The 23,050-nt window shown below is 47.0% G+C and overlaps 1 protein-coding gene across 4 annotated transcripts in view; it reads left to right on the top strand.

Annotated features, from left to right (window-relative positions):
* Positions 1-23,050, top strand: part of COL22A1 (collagen type XXII alpha 1 chain) — a 316,497-nt gene that overhangs the window by 34,472 nt on the left and 258,975 nt on the right. For all 4 annotated transcript variants that reach the window (XM_090040702.1, XM_090040701.1, XM_090040704.1 and 1 more), the window contains one exon: positions 174-740. In XM_090040702.1, coding sequence (XP_089896828.1) covers positions 174-740 — 567 coding nt within the window. The remainder of the gene's footprint in view (positions 1-173; positions 741-23,050) is intronic.

Below are 23,050 nucleotides of genomic sequence, written 5' to 3'. Positions count from 1 at the left end.
TATCGCTGGCGAAAGAAAGGCTGGAAACTTGAACCTCCATCCCCACTGCAGGACAGAGATCCATGTCTCTGGCACAGCCGCAGTACTCCCAACAGGCATGCCTAGACAGCTAGCACGGCGGATGATATTCCTCTTCCAGCTTTTCTCAGTAATACCTCCTGTTGCTCCCGTAGGTTGCAAGAATGTCCATTATGACCTTGTCTTCCTCCTGGATGCCTCTTCCAGCGTGGGCAAAGAAGATTTTGAGAAGGTCCGCCAGTGGGTGTCAAACCTGGTGGAGACTTTTGAGATTGGACAAGATAAGACCCGCGTGGGAGTGGTCCGCTACAGCGATCGGCCAACCACAGAATTTGACCTAGGAAGGTACCAAACTCGTGAGGAAATCAAAGCAGCTGCAAAGAACATTAAATACGATGGGGGCAATACAAACACTGGGGATGCCCTCCGGTACATCAACACCTATAGCTTTTCCAAAGAGGCTGGTGGGAGGCCTAGTGACCGGGCCATTAAGAAAGTGGCCATCCTTCTGACTGATGGGAGGAGCCAGGATTATGTCTTGCACCCTGCCACTGCAGCACACAAGGCTGGGATTCGAATTTTTGCAGTAGGAGTGGGTGAAGCTTTGAAGGAGGAACTGGATGAAATTGCTTCTGAGCCCAAGTCTGCTCATGTGTTCCACGTCTCCGATTACAACGCCATTGATAAAATACGAGGGAAACTGAGAAGACGTCTCTGTGAAAGTAAGTCGTGGTGGTCTTAACTGTCATGGAAAAAAGGACTTAAAATGGGGATAATTGTGAAGCGGTGACATCCTTTCTTACTCCTTACCTTTCCTTATTAACTCTTATTCCCTTATGATTCTATCCTCTCTCCTATCCACTATTTCCTTGAATTTTCCACTCAACGAGTGGTCGCAGAAGTGCTTTCTTCTGAGTTTAAGAGCCAAGACAACATTGCAGAAGGCTCTGTTTCCAGTAGAAAACTGGAGAGAGAGAGAGAGAGAGGAGAGAACCATTTTTATTTTGATATGGTTTTATAAGTGTCATATGTTACAGCTTGCTGGAAACTCTGATCTCACCAAACCCTACATGCAGTCTAATCTTGTACAGACCTGAAGCTTGATGCCTTGTCCTGTGAGGCCTGCAAGCCATGTTGGAAGCTGCATGAGCTCCTTGATTCCTCTACAGCCAGAATGTGCTTTGATCTGGTAATTGAACTCCAGAGCTGGGGTACTCTGTGAGCTCTGGGTGCATATTGAAATGTTCTTCTCTGCCTGTGGGGGGGCTCGCAGACTACTCTTATATGTCATTTTTACTCTAAGCAATGGAGACTTCATGTGGGGATCGCTAGAGGGATGGTATTCTCTTGTCATTGGTATCCCAGAAACTTAGCTGGAACATCTGGGCGTTTATACACGTGCTCCAGGAGTTGGTGTGGGGGAGGGCGGGGGGAGCATAGATTCATAGATACTAGGGTTGGAAAGGACCTCAACAGATCATCCAGTCCAACCCTCTGCTGGGGCAGGAAAGAGTGCTATCCAACCTCCTCTTAAAGACCCCCAAGATGTCTATCCAACCTCCTCTTAAAGTAGGAGAGAGCACCACCTCCCTTGGAAACCCCTTCCAAGTTTTGGCCACCCTTACCATGAAGAAGTTTTTCCTGAAGCACTTTTATTAGAGTGGCTTTAAGAGCTACTCTAATTAAAGTCCAAAGAGTATCTTGTGTATCAGCATCCCTATACTTCAAAATGGTGGTGGGGACATGTTTATCGAATGAGCTTTTGATAAAGCACCCTTGCTGCCATTTTGGAGCATGGGGTTGCTTATACATGGGACACAGGAGGCTGCTGGAGTGTGGTAATTACCATGCTCCAGCAAACTCAGTCTAGTCTGCTCCAACGTGCTCAAATTCCAGCATGACAGAGCAGCCTCCCTGCTCATGTATAGGCGCTCTCAGCCTCTACCCAATGCTGCAAGGGTTTCTGGCTATGGGAGCTTTGTGGTCTTTATTGTCTTTGAGGAGGTTAAGGTTGCTCTGTAGTCTGATGACATTGCCCTGCATCCTGGGGTTGAATACACTAAAACTGATGAGTCTTTGTGTGATACCTTGACCTGGGGTTACAGTGAAGATGCTCAGGCAGTCACACTGGGCAGGTAAGTCACTTTATGGTGACTATGTAGCATCCTAATGGACTGACTTGAGTGTGAAAGTGTGCATCGTGGCATAAATGTGTATCATGGCATTCATTTATTTCCTTCTGTGCATATTATAAGCAAAATAATGTATTCACCCATTGCTTTGGGCACTTGTGCGCTTCTTATGCATAGAGTGGCTAGGCCTGGAGGCACAAGCATTGTGATGTTGCACAATAGCATCAAGATGTGACTTCTTCTTCCCTCAGCCCAGATGAAAATTGGCAGGGACATTAACTGTGTCATGAAAGGAAGTTGGGCTGATTATTGGCTAGATGTAATGCAGATCCTTAGGGTTAGTTCTTTTTTACGGTAAAATCCTCTCGTCTTATGCATTTGAGGTCAGAGTGGGATGGAAAAAATTGTGCTGTATGTTATATCAAATAAATGTATCTGTACATTTTGATGGATCCAGCATGGCTTGACAATCTGCTGAAATGTGTGCCTATTATTAGGAAAACTTCTTCTTCCAATTAATAATGCATTACAGTACATATTGCCATCTGGGTTTCCGAGTTTCTCTCATCCTCTCAAAAAGCAATTTGTCCATTTTACCAGATGTAACATTCTCTGCATATGACATTTTGATCGTGGATTAGGGTCATAGTTTATGCATCCTTCTTAAGTTAGATCCTAAGGGTTATCAAAGGCATATTGTTTTTCATTCTGAGAGCTATGATTGACACTATTCAAGCTGTCTACCACCTGCTGAAAGGGTGGCTTATGTGGGTAGGAGTGAAGCAACTTGGATGGTGGGTGGAGAGGAAGAGCTTAGGTGTGTTGGGTATTGGGGATGCTCATGGGGAAGTGATAAAATACTGAACTAGTGAGTTGGTGTCTGTGCAAGAACCATGACTCCTAGAATGCCGATAAAGGTCATTAGGAAGGCTGGATGGGACAGTTTTTTAACAAGCAGGCAGTGGAAAACATGCAGCTTTTGGAGAAATGCTACGGTTGGATGACTAGGTGAACATCAGAATGGCATGGTTAGTCTTTGTAAGTATGGGGTGTGACTGTGGTGTTGGGTCAAGTCAGGGCCTCCAGGGTGTGTTTTCAAGTAAAGCAGTTAACCAGCAGTTTCATCAACACTTTATCAAAAAAACCAGGTTTACAAATGTTTATTGGCTGTAACATGAGGCATCTTCTGTATCATTAAGGCTGACTTTTGCTTTCCATTTCCCTTTTGATGTGTGGTATATTCAGGATTAGGTTAGAAGAGACCTTCCACCAGCGTGAACACTGGGATATTGAAATGGACCTTGAAAGAGGTTGTGGAGGCATCGCTAGTGGAGGTCTCAAGACTCAGATTGGTTAATATGGCAGAGAGCTGAGGTTTGAAGATGAATGGTGCAGAGAGGGTTGGAATGAAAGGAAATAGCAGAAGTGTCTTTTCTCTGATCTGATGACCAATGAAGACTTACCCAGTCCAACTATTGCCAATACTACTAAACCCAGAAGAGCGGAGCAGTAGCATAGCTCCTGGATCCGGAGTAAGAGCTTCTCAGAATTACTTGTTTCTGGTCCTGCTAGACGTTTATTTTGAACCATCATTAAATCTTGCTATTATAATTATTTATCATTGAGAGTTGGCTAGGGAGTGAGTTACCGGTATTTTAGTCCAATGCAACGCTATTCAGCACTCTGGAAAACAACACATGCACTCAGTTGACACTGTCAATGACAGATATTTTTACCAAACTACGCCGTTTACATTCTGGACTATAGTTAGCAGACCAAATTGGGTGATGGCTTTGCATGACGGCAGGGGAGATGTATTTCTGTACAAATTCCAGGGATGTTCCATGGGTCTTCATGCTTCAGTAGAGGGTTTATGCTCATGTGGCTTAGCATCAAGAGCAGGCAGATGTGGAATAGTTAAAACATGTTGGCACCATCTTCCTGTTGGAAGGTGAATGAGAGGCTTACACTTTTCAGCGTTATAATGGGGCTGCTGTTTCGACGGGGGCTGCATTGGAAGGTGGATTCAAGATGATTAGTGCAAGCACATAGAGAGCTGCTGATCTTAGTCAGGAAGTGCTGGTGATTGTTGCTGGATGTGCTGGGTTTTTGGTTTTTTTTTTTTGAGATCTAGCCCTTGCAAGGTAAAATCACAGATATTCCCACACTGTTGGGGTTTCTCTTGAGAGCAGACCAACAGCAGCCGAAACTGGGAGTGAGTCAGGGACTTCTGGTTTGAGACCAGCTCATAGGCTTCCCTTTGGAAGCGTCTTGGTTTCATGGATGCCCGGGCATGTATGAGTTTCTATCCACAGTTCATTCACATTTTCCTTAAACATTTGAATAATTATTAAATAAGAAAGCTTTTAATAATCGTATCTCGTGCTTCACAGACTTTAATTTCTGCTGGCTGTGGTGCGAAGGGCAGTAGCACAGCCAAAACCACACCAGTCACTCTTGCTCTGAAATATGGCCTTGTGTCTGCCAGGAAACAAGTTCATGGGATGTAGGAGCAGAGAGGCAGCGAGTGGTATCTTGGGCAGCAGTATGACCATTAGTTCCTCCAACCTCTCTGTTGCTGTTGCTTTGAATTTTGCAACAAAGCAGCTTCTCCTTGCAGGACTGACGGTGACTCTGATGCAAAACCTCAATTTTGGAGGTGACTTTCCCCATGGGGAGCACTGGGGCCTGATCCAGTCAGTTTTGTTACTCAAAGCCTGGGGCAGTCAGGGTCTGGCTGCTGTGAGTGCCACTGCTCCTCTTTCATGTTCCAGGATGAAAAAACTTGTTTCTGTTTAATTTGCACAGTATAGTTCTGGAAATAACCCAGTGGAAAGACACACGAGCAACAGAAATTTTGAATGATAGTCTATCCTCTATTTCTGCGAGACTTTTAGGGGATCTTTACCGGCCAAGTTTAAAGCTAAAGTTCATGAGTTTAAAAGAGACTCGGAGAGAAATCTCTTGCATTCCCCTTCTGGCGTAGGAACTTCACTTATTCTAAAAGTTATATACAAGTAAAAAACAACAGAAAACAAGGACAAATGCCAAAAACTGAACAACTCGCAGAAGGGGAGTCTAGAACAGATGCACCTCGTCTTCTTGTCAAGCTCATGTACCTTCTACTGCACAATAACCTTTCTGCTCTGTTGTGATACCTTACTCCTTTTTCTTTCACATAGTTCAGGTAAGAAATCTCTCCGAATGAGATTTCCTAATTGTAACAGCAGCAGAAGAAAAAAACATTGATCTTAAGCAATGTCCCAGACATTAGAAAGGAATGTGGAAGCCATCAGAAAATGTACAGATGTGAGCTGGGAAAAATTAGAAGCTATGAAAAAAATAATGTGCAGATTAAACAACAAAAGGGGAGAAATAGTGTGGTTATGGGAGATGGTTTTAAACAGCAAAAGAACAAAAATAGAAAACAGACCCAAGGCAGGAACATACTGTTGTGTGCTGGAAGTCATTAGTAGGTGGTTTTTCAAAAGCACCTGCAGCCCTTACTGATTTTGCTGGAGCTTTAGGCACATTTGAAAATTAGGCCATAGGGCAACCCCATGAAGTCATTTGAAGCTTTTCCATCTTTTCCAGTGGGCTCCGAGTCCGACTCTAAATGCTGGAGCAAAAGGGAGGACACTTATCTTTTAGGACGGGGGGAGGCAAGTGTTTTGGCGTGCCACAGGTTAGCCTTGCAGCCTCCCGCAGTGCCTCTCTGATCCCCTTCCCCTGCTGCTCTGCTTTCTGCTCCCAGCCCTGTGCTCCCTGCCTGATCTGTGGCTTTGCTTTCTGCTCCCAGCCTGATCTGTGGCTCTGCTTTCTGCTCCCAGCCCTGTGCTCCCTGCCTAATTTTCTGCTCTGCTTTTCTGCCCTGTCTGCCGCTACGTTCCCTGTCCCCTCCCCAACCTGCCACATACAGAGGCTGCCCTTGTGGCCCTTGTGACACCCTAGATCGGGGCGGTGCTCTCTTTCTTGGTTTTCTCACATTGTGATGGACTGATGAGGAACATTAGATAAAGAGAAAGGTTGGCTGCATGCATGCAGCCAAGCCTAAGCAGCTGGGCAGGCCCTCAACAGCAGTCACGAGTGAAGTGCAACTAAAACCCTCTGAGATTCCAGGTTTCTTTATAGCCTTTTTTGTCCAAGCAAAGGAGAGAGACTAGCAGAGACCCTTGCCCTTCCCTTTCTGAAGCTCAGTGGCCTTTAAATGCCCAAGTTACACGCACAGGGCCTCTCCGCCTCTCGTGTTCATCACTTTCTAGGCAAGTGGTCAGCCCTTATTGCCTTACCCTAGAAGGTGCTGCGTGTTTTTAACGCTCTGGAGCTATTCCTCCTTTGTCTTTACATGTTCTATAATCTCACCAATTCAAAGCTGTACAGCAATATTTTGCACCCTCTGGATGCTGGTTTCAGTGATTTTCATGAGGTGCTTGCACAGGCTTTGGCTCAAGGAGGTATTCCTCCCCAGGAGACTGGCATCCAGGTCTGGAGTGCACGACTAGGATTTAACTTCTATTTCACTGATGGGGTTGGCTGGGGGAGTCTGCTGCTGTGGCGTAAGTATTGGGACAGAGAGCCTGGAGCCGGGTTGTGTCTCTAGGGAGCTGTTCGTGGACCATGTGTCTCTCTGCAGCACGTTATGCTGAAACATTTAAAGAAAGATGCAAACTTTAAATAGAAAAGCATAATTGGGCAAGGCAGGTGCAGTTCATTTACAGCAGACATGGGTAAGGCAGACTCTCTTTGGAAGCAGTTAAAAGGAAACATTAGTTCTTCCTTCTCCCTTAACTGCTATTAAAATATCTATGGAGCAATAGAGAGGGAATCCTGTCCGGCACATACTACCTACAGAAGGGAAATGAACAGGATTGCCTTTGAAGTTTCATTAGAAGCCGCAGAGAAAACACTACTTGGGCCCAGCGCATGATCCTTTCTTATCACCTTCATGGGGCAAAAGAGAACATCTAGGATTTTGGGAAGTGGGGTGCAGTCAGCATCAAACCTTTGGTCCCTGGAGCGACCAATTGCTTGTTCAGTTTGGGAAGGGGCCCCAGCAGTTTGGGGTCTCGGGTGGGTGAGCCAACCAGCAAGCTCTGCTAAGTTAGCTGGGGAAAAGGGGAGGGCAGCTCAGCTGGGATTGGGCTCTCAGCTGCCCCTACTCCCCCCCCGGGATCTGCCCCTGAGCCTGCTCTACCTTTGTCTCTGCCAGTATGGAAAGGTTAATCCTCCTGAAACAGCTTTGCCTGGGACTCAGCATAATTTGGTTCAACCTGAACTATTTTGAAGTAAAGTTTTAGAGCTCAAGGATCCAGCATTTTCTAACCACAGAAAAATTGATTGGACCATTTCAGGTCAGGTCCTAATTGTGACTTCCTCCGAGGTGTTTGCAAGTAGCAGTCTATGTGTTGTCTCTTAAACTATGTTCACATCACCTGAACACCGCACCAGTTTTGGAAACCCTTTCACTGACTCAACATGGCCATACTCAACCCTGGGCAGTACATCTGGTATATTTGTATTGCTGCTGTATTCCTTATTCAAAACTACCTGCCTACTAAAAGCAGAGCACCTTTCTTTTTTGGAGGCATTTACTGATGTGGTGTGTGGATATAAGGCCTGCTACTGGCTTTATGCTGTGCTCAGTTTTATTCAGAAGGCTGTGATGTTTCCCCTTTTGTCCAGGGCTAATACAAGGCCTGAGTTCCCTATTAGACACTTTTTTTGAAGTTTAACATGGGACTTGGGTGCATGCAAGCCTTGTTCTGGACCTGTGCAATACTAGAGAATTTAATCTGAGAGCTATTAGGTTGCGTGTGTTCACATGCCGACCAGAACTACCAACATGTTTTTTTAGTTTTGACCCAGTAGAAATTTCTTCAATGTATTACTGTCGTTTGTAGAAGACTCTCTGACCCCAATTTACTGTGTACTTTCTATAGACATTGTAATTCAAAGAGATCGCGTTGCAGTGGCCTGCTAAGAATATTCCTTCCTCGGTGTTAGAGGTAGTGCTCTGTTTAAGCCGATGGACTATTTTTGTGAGTAAATTGTAGGGTTAGGGTTTCATTCTTGCTGGGGATCTTTATGAGTTCCACCCACAGGCTGTATTCCTTTTTTCAAATTGGTGATATGCTTGCACTGTTTTTTCCTTCAAATTCCAAACAAGTTGAGCCTTTATTTTATCGGATCAGTGACCGGCTACATTGAACCCATGCAAATGAGGAACTGTAACAAACTCCATTGCACGACTACCCTCTTCTACCCCTGCAGAAGATGAAGGACTTTTAGGGTGCTCTCCATAAAGTTGCCCTGATTCATTGGAGAACTTGCCGTTGGGAGGTTGATAGGGTCCAAATTTGGTGCTGGTAAATAATATGGGGAACATCTTTCCAGGATGACATCATGTTTGGATACTGTATTTTTTGTATCTCTCTGGACACAACTATTCCCGTTATCACTTGGGATAGCTGAAGCCTTCCAGTGAGATCTCAGTTTCAAAGAAAGATTTGGTGTCCTACTTTACCTATAGGAGCAAAGTCTGCCTTGATGTATGCCCTGAGCAAACTCATGGAGGCTCAGGTTAATTGTGAGGCGGGTGATCTCAGCATTGTGATCTCAAAGGGTTTTCTGTATGCTGAGAGACTCAGTGTATCTGTTTCTAAGCAGTATAAGTTGGACACAGCAAAAAAGCTAAGAGATGTTGGCAGTCTTGCTGTGACAAGATGTGATAGAGGAGACAAAATGCAGGCACTTTTTAGCTGGAGAAGCTGAACGCTATACATGGCACCTAGGATTAACCTTATCTATCAGTATCCTGGCAAAACCTGTAGAGCTTTTGTCTTCACTAGGAAATTACGACAAAATAGATTGCATCTCTTAGCATAACCCCCCACCTTTGTGGCAGTACAGAATAGCTCCTATATAAGAGAGTGCAATAATGTAATGATACAGGCAGTGCAGCGCTGTGGACTCAGCAGTGATCTAGGATTTGGAAAAAACTTTAACTGTTTGTGCTGTGACCTGCTTTCTGGGTCTGGGTGATTTGATTTCGGTTTTTGGGGCTGGACCTTGGTGTCAAATTGATGTCAGATTGGAATTGGGTCTGAGCACATCTCCCCTCCTGGTAACCCTCAAGGCTGTATGGCTTCTGTCGCCACTCCCAGTATTTCTGCAGTGCAGGCTTATTGCATCAGGGAGCAGCACTTTTAAATGCATCACAGTGCTGTGTGCCAGCCACCACACTGGGAGAAGTGGGCTGATATTTGCTTAATGCTGCCATCCAGCTGCAGCAAGGAGAACTAATTAGCCTGTCTTCAGTGCCTTGTTTGTCAAACATTACACTTAGGGCGCGTTAGCTGCATTTAAAACACAAATGCCCAGATAGCAAAGCACATGCTAAGCGCTGTCATAGTGCAGCATAGTTAGGACTTCTTTTTTTCTGGCCAGGAGTATCTCCAGATTGTATTACCTGATGCACTTTGAGCTAACGTCCGACTGCTCCCCAGAGACTCTGGTGCAGTGAGGGGCCTGGAGCTGTAAATGGCTGTTCGTCACTGCCAGCTCCCACAACGTACTACAGCTCATTGGAGTCTTAGTTACATGTTTTATTTAGATGGTAGGAGGTGTTACTGTGTGACTGCTCGGAAAACTTTCAAACCCATAGTAATACTTACTACAAACTAAATAAAGCATGCGCTAAGTGTAATGTGTGACAAGCCCCTTATGCTGCTTATGGCCACAGAGGAGTACTGTGTGTGTTTGAGGGAACCATTGGCGTTCTGGGGTAGACCTGCCCAAAATCGGACAATGTTATTTACATTCGATAGATAAGGGCTTTGGCCGGAGAGATGACCCAGTGCTGTTCTTTCACAGATGCAGTTGTTACTCTCTCTGTCTATGCCATGCTCCTTGTCCTGGTATCAGTAGTTTTTGTTGGCATGAGTGCTAAGACATATGGTTGACAACCCAGAGGTTGCAAGTTCACGGCCATAGCAGAAGCACTCATGGCGTGGCCCTGTCAGATTTGAACAAATCAGTGAATTCTGCTAACTACCCTGTCACGCAAGGACATGAAGAAGGAAGTCACTGGAGACCATTCTCATTTACCAAGGCCCATTGATAGCTATGCCATATGTTTAGAGATAATGCGACACTGCTAGAGTATCCTTGAATCATGTTGCAGACAAGATTTCACCTGTGACAGGAGTGGGTTACACTCCCTTTATCATTGTCTTCCTTCTAAACAGCATGATAAATTGGCCTTTGAAGCAGTATGCACTGTGTTAGCACCTGCTGCAGTCTGTTGACTCACTACAGCATGGAAACAATGCTTTAAAGACCAACTAATGGCTGAAATACAATTAAGGGTGGCACGGAAGAAGCCAGGGAGCTGCTTTAATTAATGATGATCAAAGACACCTTTGCTGGGAATTGCCTTTTCTTCCGAGGCATGCAGGCGAGACCCTTTATGTGAGGAGTGTGCCTGGCTCTCATAAATCCATATTTGATTCAGCCATCCTTCACTTTTATTCTGTAATGAAGCTGCACTCCCAAACAAATTTCCCTCTGTATCAGGGATCAAACGCGGAAGGATCGTCACTGCAGATCTCAGGCTTCTGTGACTTTTCCTAAAGGAGAAATGCTGTAAAATCACACATATTTTTCACACGTGCAGCAAGAGATTCACCCGAGGGCCTAGGTTAATGCTGGGTGAAGATAATGCAAAGATTTATAATGAGGTCGGTGTACTTTGGATCTGGAGAGAGGGCTGGACCATAGTACCAAGTAGGTTAAACTGATTCAGCAGAGCATTTCTCCATGTGCTTATGTCCATCCCTGTTCAAAACGATTAAGGCCCTGGGTAAGTCTTTTACACTTTGGGTCAAGTGCCTGGGAAACCTAAATCTCATTAGGCACATCTACATGAGACGCTTAATGCCCATTGGACTAATTCTACTGCGCATTAGTGTGGCTGGCAAAAACCATGCTAATGCACAGTAGATTAGTCCAATGGGTATTAAGCATCACGCAAAAAGCATTCATCTGGGATAATGTGCAGTAGTGCCAATTACGGCACATTAAGTTACTGCTGTAATTATGACGCGTTCATGAACATGCCCATTGTGAGTTGGTGGGAATTAGGTGCATTGAAATGTTTGACCTTTTTTTGTTTTTTGTTTTTGTTTTGTTTTTGTAAGCGCTATATGGTAAATCTGGGTTCACAAAACACAGGTCCAGGCCAGGAGTTAAGCTCTTGTAATACAGATAAATCCTTGAATTGAGCTGTGACACTTTGGCTGATATCAGTTTTCTTGCTGCAAAACAGCTAGTAAATGTAACAGATTATTGGCACCAGCACTAGCACGAATCGCCTGTTTTTAACCCAGCTTGAATTTGCAAATCATTCTGCTTTGAAAACCCTGATATTTTGACCTTTTCAATCTTTTAAACTTACCCAAGTGCAAAAATGCACGCAAATACATGTAAGCCGAAGGGCCATGGAAGAAAAAGGGCTACAATTGTGTTTGGCCCCTGTGTAATGGCAAGGATGTAAGAGCTGGAAAATCTCCTTGTGCCCATCCCCCATACATGAAGATCTAGCGCCTGACACAATCTGGCTCTAAATGGGCGCCCCATGTCTTGCCTTGGTGGTGTGCCCATCTCCTTCCCACTCCAGAGCAGCTGGACTTGCTGATGCCAGGCAAGCATGCATGCTCTCTGCCATGTTGGGCTAGTTCAGGGGTGGTACAGGACTAGGTTATAGTATTATTGTGCCAGGACTGGCCCTTTAATCTGTTCCTTTCTGTCTTTCCAATAATTGTCCTCCCTTCCTTTGTCACCACAAAATGTACAGGGGGGAAAAATAGCTTTTCCTGAAAAGGGCTCTCCTCCCCGAGGCAGTCCCAGGAGGCGTTTTCATGGAGAGGCAGGAGAATTTGCTCCAGTAAATTCTTGGTTGCAGTGAAGTTTTCCCCGCCTTGTTAATGAGCTTCCAGATAACCCCTCCATCTCAATGCCTGAGTAGGCCAAAGGCAGGCTGGCAGCTGACTCTTCGGTTTTAAGCTGTTGAATCCCTGTCTCTGCTACCATATGGTTTGAAGTCAGCCAGAAAACTGGTATCCATTCAACAGCTGGAATATGTGGGCTGCTCAGGGAGGTAGAGAATTTGCTGCGTGGGATTTCAGCTGACTCCAGCATGCCTGGCCTCCGAGCACGAGCACTGGCAGTTCAGCATTGCAACTTCCACTCCATGATGGCTCCATCCTTCCTCCTCCTCTCCCTGCACCAAGCTCTCTTGAGACCTGCCGAGAAGGGGCTCTTTGTTCTCTCTTCCCTGAACTGCTTGTGCAGTGGATACCGTCCTGTCAGTAAACACAAATCAAACCTAGAGAACAGAAGCCACAGCGGTGGCTGAGCCTGCTATTCATGTTGGGTGGGTCTGTGATCACATTTTGGGAGTGCAGGTTCAGAATAGAAAGGGAGATGCTTTTGGTGCAGATGCTCAGCTTTGTGCTTAGGGGGAGGAAGGGCAAAGCGTGCGCATTCATATATGTTTATTATATATAATTTCTTTGTGTTTAGCTACCCCCACCCTGTTCTCTATTATTGTCCTAGTTCTGGCCGGGAAAATAGAAAACAGATGAGTTAAGAGAATCCAGTGTCCCAGTGTAACGTCATGGCCTGCCTTCATGGCTAAAGTTTTCAGACTACCTTCTAAGCTGTGCCACAACTTGGAGGCCAAATTTTGTGCATCTCATAGTTTCGGCTTTGCGTAAGTCAAGCAGCTTCCAGAAGAAGAGTCAGACTTTCTCTGCTTTGGTGCGGGAGGGATGCCCATTTCAGCTTAAGATGTAAAACTGATATCATATATTTTGATCAGGGATGAATTCGGCTTTATTTCAGCACATCTGTTTCTCTGCCAGAACAGCACTTTACTGTGAGGATACCTTTAAGTGTGTTATGTATAAATTGTTATATTGGCCCTGGGATTGCAGGAGGGAACAGCCGATCAGTAGGCTAAGAAGGCTTTAATAATGATGCTTTATCCTTCTATACATTTAACTCCTTGGTCTTTTGAGAATAACACCCTTCGCTTCCTCTTTGCCTGCACGTCCTTGTCAGGTTTAATGGGAAAGGGCTATGTAGTCAGACCAGGGAGACTGACGTTTTGTATTCAGGGAAACACTAGATTTTTTAATTTTTAAATTGAGCTCTTTCTAGTTGTCTTGTTCTACCTCCTATAAGACTTTATAGCTCACAAAACTATGAGTCACACTTCTGTATTCCTAATGACTCTTTCCTTAAAACTCAGTGGTCAGAAAGATGCTATATATTGTTGCGTTTGTGGTGATGGTTTAGGGTGAAAAGAAAGAAGCTAGGTTTATCTGGTTGAATCTTTTATTGGACAAGCTGTGTAGTCAGGAGAGATGTTAGACAAGCGTTGAGGCATAAAATACCCTTCTTCTGGTCTGGAAAAGAGGCAGAGAAGAATCCACAGGCACACGAGGTGGGGAAAAAGCCATCATGAGCCTCATACAATGCTTGACAACATGCTTCAAGCTCAACCCAGGACTTTTCTTCAGGTTGTTAGATAGCCAAGGATAACTTTGACTGAATTGTCAAATGCATGCTACAGTACCAGCATGGCTAATTACAGAAGCTCCCAAGCCCCCTTTAAAGTCAACACCCAGTGTAGAGCATGGAAGAGTATGTAGCCCTGATTCTGTGAAGCTCGGAGCTGAGCATACTGTTGCTTTTGTCTGAGGTTGAGTGACACCCTCTGTGGCTTCCCTCCCTCACGGGAGGACGTGGGAGGGTATTTTAATACCAGAGTGCCTCTTGCCACCAGATCCCAGCAGCCAGAGGTGGGTGGGAGGGATGCTCGAGTCTGTACATTTTTCTCCTCTGATGGTAAGTGGCGGAAGGCAGATGGGCGGCAGCAACTGATCCTAAGAGCGGGTGGAGAATGGTGCTGAGAGAAAAATGGCAAATATGCTACTGATTAGAAGGCAAACCATGCCCTAACGGAGATGATTAAAGACAAATTGAAGATTTTGTACATAAGGCGGCAGAGTGATTTTTTTTCCCTTGTGCTGTGGCTTGGAAAACTGCCAAGGTATTGAGTCCCTAATCAGTTAGAGGCCCGGGAAAGCACTGATGCTTAGCTAATGCCTCCCGTGAAAAGAGAGCGTGCAACTGTTTCTCTCAGGTATTTGATTCTGATGAGCTGTCACTCATGCTCCACTAGGAAGGTTTCTTGAGTTCTCCAAGCAAGATATTGTGTGGCATGTGTTGCATATTAAGGTCATAAGTGGTGATATGTAGGTGGTAAGTGCAGATTTTAAGAATCTAGATAGTGAGGAAAGCTAGTGCTGCCCTTGCGGGGAGCCAAGAGCGGATCTCTCCATTTGACCCAAGCATGCCGTGGCAGGGCCACAAGACAGTAATGCAGGAGGAACTACGCCAACAACTGCTAATTAGAAGGGAGGCCTGTTCTGCTCCTGTGAGGACACTATAATTTATATCTTCACCTCTAAGGTCATAGTGGCAAGAGTGACCCTCCTACACTGTAAGGAAATAAAAGGCAAGCATGTGAATACAGTGGGCCAAAGCTTATTTTGCCCTTATTAGCTAGGAACAGATATTCAAAAACCCTGAGCCTGAATTGATTCAAACTTTGCAGGTTAGTCTAACCTGGCTAGGCTAAACCAGTTTGTAACTGGATAGACATTCTCTCTGGACTGAGGAAATTCAGGCACGTGCCTGCAGTGGCTCAGGCTAGAAACCAGGGGGCGCTAGAGCAGCCCTCCCTCTGCTTGAATAGTGCTGAGCTGCAGGGGCCATGGCCAGCATGATTAGGGAGGTCTGCCTGCACCATCCCAGGCTTTTCCCTACTCACTGCTTAAGGGGTGGGAGTGTTGCCAGCCCCCAGTTCCGGGCTAGCACTCTGAGGCAAGGGGGGTGTGTTCAGTGTATGCATCTGTTGATGATACAGGGCTTTTCAATCTCCCTCCCTGCTTCATCGTAGTGTCTGCAGCAAACTGACAAGCAAGCAAGCCAGCAGGGGGAAGATAAGTGTTTATCACTCCATCAGCAAAACAATAACCTCTCTGACCTGTTGATTTAGCTCCAAAAAGCCCTAAGCCAGACACTGTTCTGTCTGCCTGGCCCAGTGAAAGTGGAGACACATGCACACACGCCTCTCAGCATTAGCTAGCATACCACATGCCTAGGGTCCATGGGGCTGGGGTCTGTGCTGTGGTAAATGGGAGGTGGGGGGGTGATAAGCAGTGAGCAGCAAGGCAGGTTGGGGCAGGGGGGAGCCAGGGAGACCCTGCTGTACCTGCAGTCTCTGCCGGAGCTCTGGCTAGGGAGCAGGGAGGCGGGGCCAGCTCTGCTCTTTGGAGCAGAGGGCTTAGCCCAGAGAGCATGCCGGGTTTTTATGGGGAGCCTGGTTTATCTTAAACCAGCAAAGGGTCTGGGTCAGACATTGCATAAGCTGGTTTGACCCAAATCAGTTAAGTCTGATGCTGCCTTCAGCCAGGTTTATCTTAAACCAGCTTCAGCCATTTTGAAACTGGTTTATGTGCACTGAACTTTGCCCTCCTAAAATCTTTGCCACCTTGCGCTGGATGGTGAATTCCAGCAGGCGATGATCGCTGTCGCCCAGGTGGTCGAGCACTCGCAGCCCCCTCACCAGGTCATCACCCGTGGCCAGCACTAGGTCCAACAAGGTGTCTCCCCGGTGGGGCTGTGCACCTCCTGGGTTAGATGGAGGTCCTGCACTCTGGCCAAGAACCTATGGGAGCGTTCAGACCTGGCTGACTGCTCTTCCCAGCTGATGTCCGGGAAATTCAGGTCCCCCATGACAACCAACTCCTTAGCCTTCACTATCTCTGTGAGCTGACCCAAGAATTCCTGGTCAAGCTCTTCACCCTGGTTGGGAGGTCTGTAGTAGACTCCCACCGTTAAGTCCCTTTCCCCTCGACTGCCTTGTACTCTAACCCAAAGCACTTCAGAGTGCCCCTCCCCTGGCTCCTTGCTAATTAATGAGGATGTGTATTCCTCCTTAATATAGAGCGCCACGCCCCCCACCCTTCTTTCCTATCCTGTCCCTCCTGTACAGCCTATAGCCCTTGACATTGACCGCCCAATCATGCGTTTCATCCCACCACGTTTCCGTAATCCCCACTATGTCCGGGCTGGTGTCAGCCAGCACGAGGGTGAGTTCCTCCTGCTTGTTGCCCATACTACGAGCATTTGTGTAGAGGCATTTGAGGCCTCCTGTGGGTGTGTGTACTGCCCCCCTGGTCCCAACGTTACCCTGGCCCCTCTCTCTTACCTGTTTGATTGCTTCGCTCGTCGGTCTGGGCTGGGCTGTAGTTGTGGGTGCTGTTTGGTCTGGCAGTCTGATATTTCCTCCTCCTTCATCTTCCCCTTCCCTTTAAATGACCCTTCAAGTTTCAGGGATGAACCAATGGGCTGCTATTGTTCAGTAGCTGTCCAAGGAGGTGGCTCTTGCATTGGATGGTGACTTTAGAAATGGGATACCCTGAACTGAAGATAGGCAAATTCTAAAGCAACGTTGCTTATACTTGTATATTTTTGCCCATGCATCTTTCAGAAGTAATTATACTCCAGGTGGGATGAAAGTATTCTGGTTTATGGAATTTGTATCACATGTCTCTCTTTTTTTTTAAACACAGGTGTAATGCACCGATATAGTACATTAGCCTTCCAGGGTTCAAGAGAATTAGCAATGCCAGGCACTTCCAAATGGCGCAGGGTCATTTAGGAACAAGAGTAGTGGAAATACCAGGGAATAATATGAACTGCATTTGAGGCCTTGCACCTTGCACACAGTGAAATGTCTGAGCAACACTGAATGCAGGTTTAGGGTGGGTGGAAGATGGATGCTCCAAGCAACTTTTAACATCACAAATGAAATACTTTGTTCCTAGGTTGCTGGTTCATATCTGAACTAAGTCATTAATGATGGTGTTGAATTGATGGTAATCTCATGGGTTGTATGACCTAGTTCCTATGGTGTGGACACTTATGTAGAGGACCACTAATGGAAGAAGTCCACAATACAAGCCCCAGCTTTGTCAAATCCTGTACTCATTTACAGTGGCTTATCACATCACTTGGTCCTAACAGATATCTTTCTTATGAGTGTGTCAGTGGGGAAATCAATGAACTTTTTTATGGCCCAAACTTTCGGAAGTGCTTTCTGGCTTGCACTCTTTACCATTCAGCATGTATGTCATTCTTTGGGTGTGCACGCATTTCTGGAAAATCCTGTTACAAGATCAAGTTTCTGCTAAGCCGCTGGAAGAGTGAGCAAGCTCATTGCAAACGAAAGCTAAAGCATCCCATAGAGACTTCAGGAATTCATCTGGGGCCCTGTTTGCTAGGTACCAGCAAGTTCTTGCCGTATCTGCTTTCCATGTAAATAGACAAGCCTTTGGAAAGTGCCAGTGTAAACCCATGTGTGAGTGGCAGCTGTGCTGGCTGGTAAAGGGTAGTTTCTCCTTTGCTTCAAGGGTTGGTACTTTTTTGTTGTTGTCATTCAGAGCCTCACTTAAACTGGGGGCTGGGGCAAAGTGGTTTATTGATGCTGCTGCCTGGGGCAGTGAACAATGAGGTCCATTCTGTGTGGAAGGCAGCCCCTGTGTCTCTCAGACAGCAAGTGGAGAAAACATATGAGAGAAGGGGAAAGAAGACTAGCAGAGGGAGGGAGAGAGAGGAGGAGAAAGAACTGGGAAAGCTCTTCGGGCACTGGTGCCAGGCTGGGAGATGTTGACTAAACGCATCCTATTTCAGCCCAGGTGTCTCTAGGGGACAAGGCAACATGTGAGAATGGTGGTTGTTCCGGTGGAGTCCCGGTGGATGGGGATTTGTTTGCTGACAACCTTTGTGGAGCTGATGGACCTTGTTCCCATTGCAATGAGCCAGTTTGCTTTTATTGATTGCTTTGGTTTGGGGCACTGAGAAATCCTTGTAATAATGCCATGATGCCTGGCCTCTGTGTGAGGAGCCCCGTGCTCGTTCCTCAGCCAGCCAGGCACCTCGTGCCTGTGCCAGCACCCCGCAGACAGACAGCACCCATGGCTGCTTCTCTGGGGACTCCCATTCCTATCTCCTGCCCCGAGGCAGCTCCTGCATTGAACAGCCTGATGCTTTGAGTGGTGAGCTCTGCTGCACATGGGCAGGTGGGTGGACATGGGGCCCACGAGCCTCACAATCACACTTTTCAGCCCCATGCGTCCCCCTGCCCCCCCATACTTTTGGAGCAGGGGGATAGACAGCTGGTGGCTGTGGTTGCTGCCATGCAACTTTCTGGAGATGCTGCCCTGGAGGCAGCAGACACATTCACCTGCTTTTGTAGAGACCAGGGGCAAGGAGGTGGCAGACAGTGGGAAGGAGTGGGTCACAGACAAATTCATAGATGTTAGTGTTGAAAGGGACCTCAACAGATCATCGAGTCTGACCCCCTGCCTGGGCAGGAAAGAGAACTGGGATCAAATGACCCCAGCCAGATGCCCATCCAGCCTTCTCTTGAAGACCCCCAGGGTAGGGGAAAGCACCACCTCCCCTGGAGCCCATTCCAAATTTGGGCCACCCTTACCATGAAGAAGGTTTTCCTGATATCCAGCCTAAATCTGCTCTCTGTCAGTTTGTGACCATTGCTCCTTGTTACCCCAAGAGGCAAACAGAGCATCTCTGATCCCTTGCTGCTTCCCCCTAATAAAATTGTAGGTGGCCACAAGATCACCTCCCAGCCTTCTCTTGTGGAGGCTGAAGAGGTCCATGTCCCTCAGTCTTTCCTCATAGGGCTTGTCCTGTAATCCCCTAACCATGTGAGTGGCCCTCCCCTGGACCCTCTCGAGCCTATCAACATCCTTCTTGAAGTGTGGCACCCAAAACTGGATGCAGTACTCCAACTGCGGTCTGACCAACACTGTATAGAGGTGAAGTGTCACCTCTTTGGGTCTATTTGTCATGCATCTGCTGATGCATGATAAAGTGTGGTTAGCTTTGCTGATGATTTCATCACACTGACAACTCATGTTCATCTTGGAGTCCACTATGACTTCAAGATCCCTTTCCACTGCTGTGCTGCTGAGAGGGTCACTTCCCAGCCGGTAGGTGTGCTGGATACTTTTGTGCCCTAGGTGCAGCACTCTGCACTTGTCCTTGTTGTACTGCATCCTATTGTGTACTGCCCACTGTCCAGGTCTGCCTACAATCATTCCCTACCCTTCAGAGTGTGCACTTCACCCCACAATTTAGTATCATCCGCAAACTTGGACAGAGTACACTTCACACCCACATCCAAGTCACTGATGAAGATATTGAAGAGTACAGGGCCAAGGAATGAACCCTGTGGGACCGCACTACCCACATCCTTCCAGCTCAATACCGAGCGGTCTACTACCACTCTCTGACTGTGACCACTAAACCAATTTGCCACCCACCGGACCATGTAAACATCTATGTCACATCCTTTTAATTATTTATGAGAATGGGATGAGATACAGTATCAAAGGCCTTGCTAAAGTCCAAGAAAACAACATCCACCTCTACTCCTGCATCTAAGTGTAACCTGGGCGGTATTCCAAGCGGTACCCCCTCTCCAATTGAAGGGATCAAGCAGGCGCACAAGCGCTGTGGGAGGTGTAGGGACTCTCCTCCCCTATAGAGCAGAGCCAGACCACCAATGAGGACTTAACCACATACCTTTTAAAACTGGGAACATAACAGGTGTAAATCAGAGGGTATAGTGGACACTACAATGCCCCAAATGGGCAGGATTCAACAAAGGTTAGACACTTACAATCACTGACAAAAAAACAGGGTTAACAAAATATAAAACACAAACAACAGAACAAACAATACGGGTTGGTGAAATATAAAAAGGCACAAAATGAAAAATGACAAGGAAATATTGGGCCTTGGTACCTGGAGGGGGAAAAGACACAATGGCCCCTTTCCACTGCAAGAAGACTTGCTTCTTATCAGCTCACTCACCCCAAGTCACCTCAGCTGGGACTTGACCCCAGATCACTCAGTGGTAGGAACACTGCCACACAGCCCACTGGTGGCACTGCTCCAGTCTGCTAGGGGTCTTGACCTTCCTGCAGCCCCAGCCTCACGTTGAGCTGCCTGGCCTCTGATTGGAGGAGCTGGAAGCAGAGCTGGGAGCCCCTCAGGTTGCTTCTCAGATCCTTGCTGGAGTGGGGAAGCCTCTCCTGCTGGGTGCAGCCTCTCCCAGGGGATCTTGGAGCCCAGCAGGGAGCCTCTTCTGCCGGCTGCACGCCGCGCTGCTGATGGTCCCACTGCTGCCTGCAGGTCCTGCTCTTTCAGGCTCTTCTGGGGCACTGCTCCTGCCCTGCTGGCTCAGCTCTTGCCAGCTCTGTGAAGCTCCTTCCTTGCCGTCCCTCAATGGTCTCTCCTGAGTCAGCCCACGCTGCCCCTTTTATCCCCTTCCAGGTGACCCAAGGGGCCAATCAGGGGACATGGGGAGGTGAGTGTCTGGGGCTGATTGGTGCGGAAAGGGAATCCCAAGTCCTCCAATCATCTTTTACCCCTTCAAAACCCCTGGGCCAAATCATTACCAGATTGGTGCGGAAAGGGAATCCCAAATCCTCCAATCATCTTTTGCCCTTTCAAAACCCCTGGGCCAGGTCACTGCCAGCCAGCCCATCACGTAAGCATTTTCTGACCCTGTCATAAAGTGAAACCAGATTAGTCAGGCCTGATCTATCTGCTATGAATCCATGCCGGTTACCCTGCTGCATTATTTTTCCTACTGGACTCCCACAGATATGATCCTTCTTAATCTTTCCAAAGACCTTTCCAAAGATGGAGGTGAGACTGACAGGCCTACAATTACTCGAATCCTCCTTCTTCCCCTTCTTAAAAATAGGGACCACACTGGTCCTTTTCCAGTCCTCTAGGACCTGACCTGAGCGCCACGCATGCTCAAACAGCCCTGCCAGCGGGCAGATTTACACTTGGGCAGATTTACACTTGTGTCCATTGCAACTTTGCTTCTACCGCCTAAAGGGAAGGAACATGGCCTGCTGCATGACCCTCTGCTGGTGTCGTCTTGGAGGAGGGCTCTTTTGGCTGTAGAGATCCAGGGAGAAGTAGCTGCAGAAGTTTCAGTAAAAGGATCCAGCACATATTATGGTTTTTACAACTACTATATTCTGCGCCTTGTAACCTACATCTAAGTGCCTCTGCTGCCTTTCTCTTACTGATGCCTCTCTGCCTCCACCCAGTATAGCATCTAGGCCGCTTACTGATTCGTTTGCTGTCAACTTCAGCTTAATGTTGCCAGAAACAGTTAGCTATTTCTACCTCCACTTCTTGATGTAGTGATATAGTGATCTCCCATTGCCACGGAGGGATGTAGCAGGTGGGTGCCTGTTCCAGTGCTGATCATAGTAAGTCAGCAGTTACTGCAGTGGGGAGCAGTAGTGTAACAATGTGCCAGCATTTCCTCAAAACATAGGAAACTGGACCCCCAGTAAAGTCACTGGCAAACTTTTCACTTGAAACCAGTCCCCCAAAGGTGAGGTGCAACAGGAAAGGTGCCCACCCTGAGGGAAAAGGGGGTTATTCTTTCCTGTTTCCAAAGAGAAAGGTGGGGATGGCATCCCATCTTGGACTTGGGCAGGGTCCTTGCCTACTTGGGCAGGGTCCAGCCAGGAGGTTTGCTGGATATTTTTACACCCTAGGTGCAGCACTCTGCACTTGCTCTGGTTGTACTGCATCCTATTGTGTACTGCCCACTTTTCTAACCTGTCCAGGTCTGCCTGCAGTCGTTCCCTACCCTCCCTTCCCTACCCTGCCCAAGTCCCATCTTGGACTTGGGCAGGGTCCTCATCTACACGAAAGCTCAGGGTCCTCGCCTACAGACTAGGGTTCAAGAAAGTCACCTTGATAGCCCTGAGTCTTCATCAAAGTCTTCTTGGTGCCAGCTGCAGACCTCAGATTGCAATAAATCACTCTATCGCTACTTGAAAAAGTGGCTGATAAGAGGAACCTCTTTTAACCAAACCTCGAAGTTGCAAACTGTACTGTGGCACTTCTTTGCTCTGGCTGTTCTGGTGAACACACACAAGACTGATCCAATTCCCATGCAGGGACGTGAGTTCTTAAAAGCTACTCGGGCTCTGCGACCCCAAGGACACAGCCCTTGTCTTGACGAGATCTAGTCCTTCTCCTTGAGGCCTGCCCTCGAGTAATGATAGAGATCTGCTGTTTTGCACGGACCGCTGCGGCGGGGTTTACCATCTCTTGTGACATCTTGCCAGATGTCATCTCGGGCGCTTCCTGTTGTGACTATAAACTGTATACTGTATTTTCTATCATACATTATACCTTGGATTATAATAGGCACTTTGTTTGTGAAAGGTAGAATGAAGGAAAAAATGATCTTTCCATGTAGTAAGCAACTGAGTAGCAGCAGCTAGGGAGCCCAGTCTGCTCATCCTTCTGCTACAGAACGTGGTCTTTGCAGACTTGAAGAGACTGGTGTATTCAGCATTAAATATGTCCTTCCACCACGTACCTCGGAGGTCTGCAGGATACCAACAGAAGCTGCATTTGGGCAGGCTCATGCTCTTGAAGCCAGATGTGAGAAATCAAGGGCTGAATCCTCTACTCAAGCTTTGTTAGCGAACTGAAAATAGACTCGTTTGCATTATGTGTGAACAGAAAGTTCTGTTCGAGAGAGGTCTCTGCCCAGATTTCCTGCCCTGTATCTCCCTTCTCCCATGATCAGGACCTCTCTTGAAAGCTTACTTGCTCACACCTGAAATCCTGCAAGGACTTGGTCTGAATGATCCTATTAGCTCTTCCATGGTTGAGACAACTTGGTACTAGGA

This window comes from Crocodylus siamensis, chromosome 3, assembly GCF_052110815.1.
Source record: "Crocodylus siamensis isolate JL-2025a chromosome 3, ASM5211081v1, whole genome shotgun sequence".
Classification (NCBI taxonomy): domain Eukaryota; kingdom Metazoa; phylum Chordata; order Crocodylia; family Crocodylidae; genus Crocodylus; species Crocodylus siamensis.
This window is presented reverse-complemented; position numbering and strand designations above follow the sequence as displayed.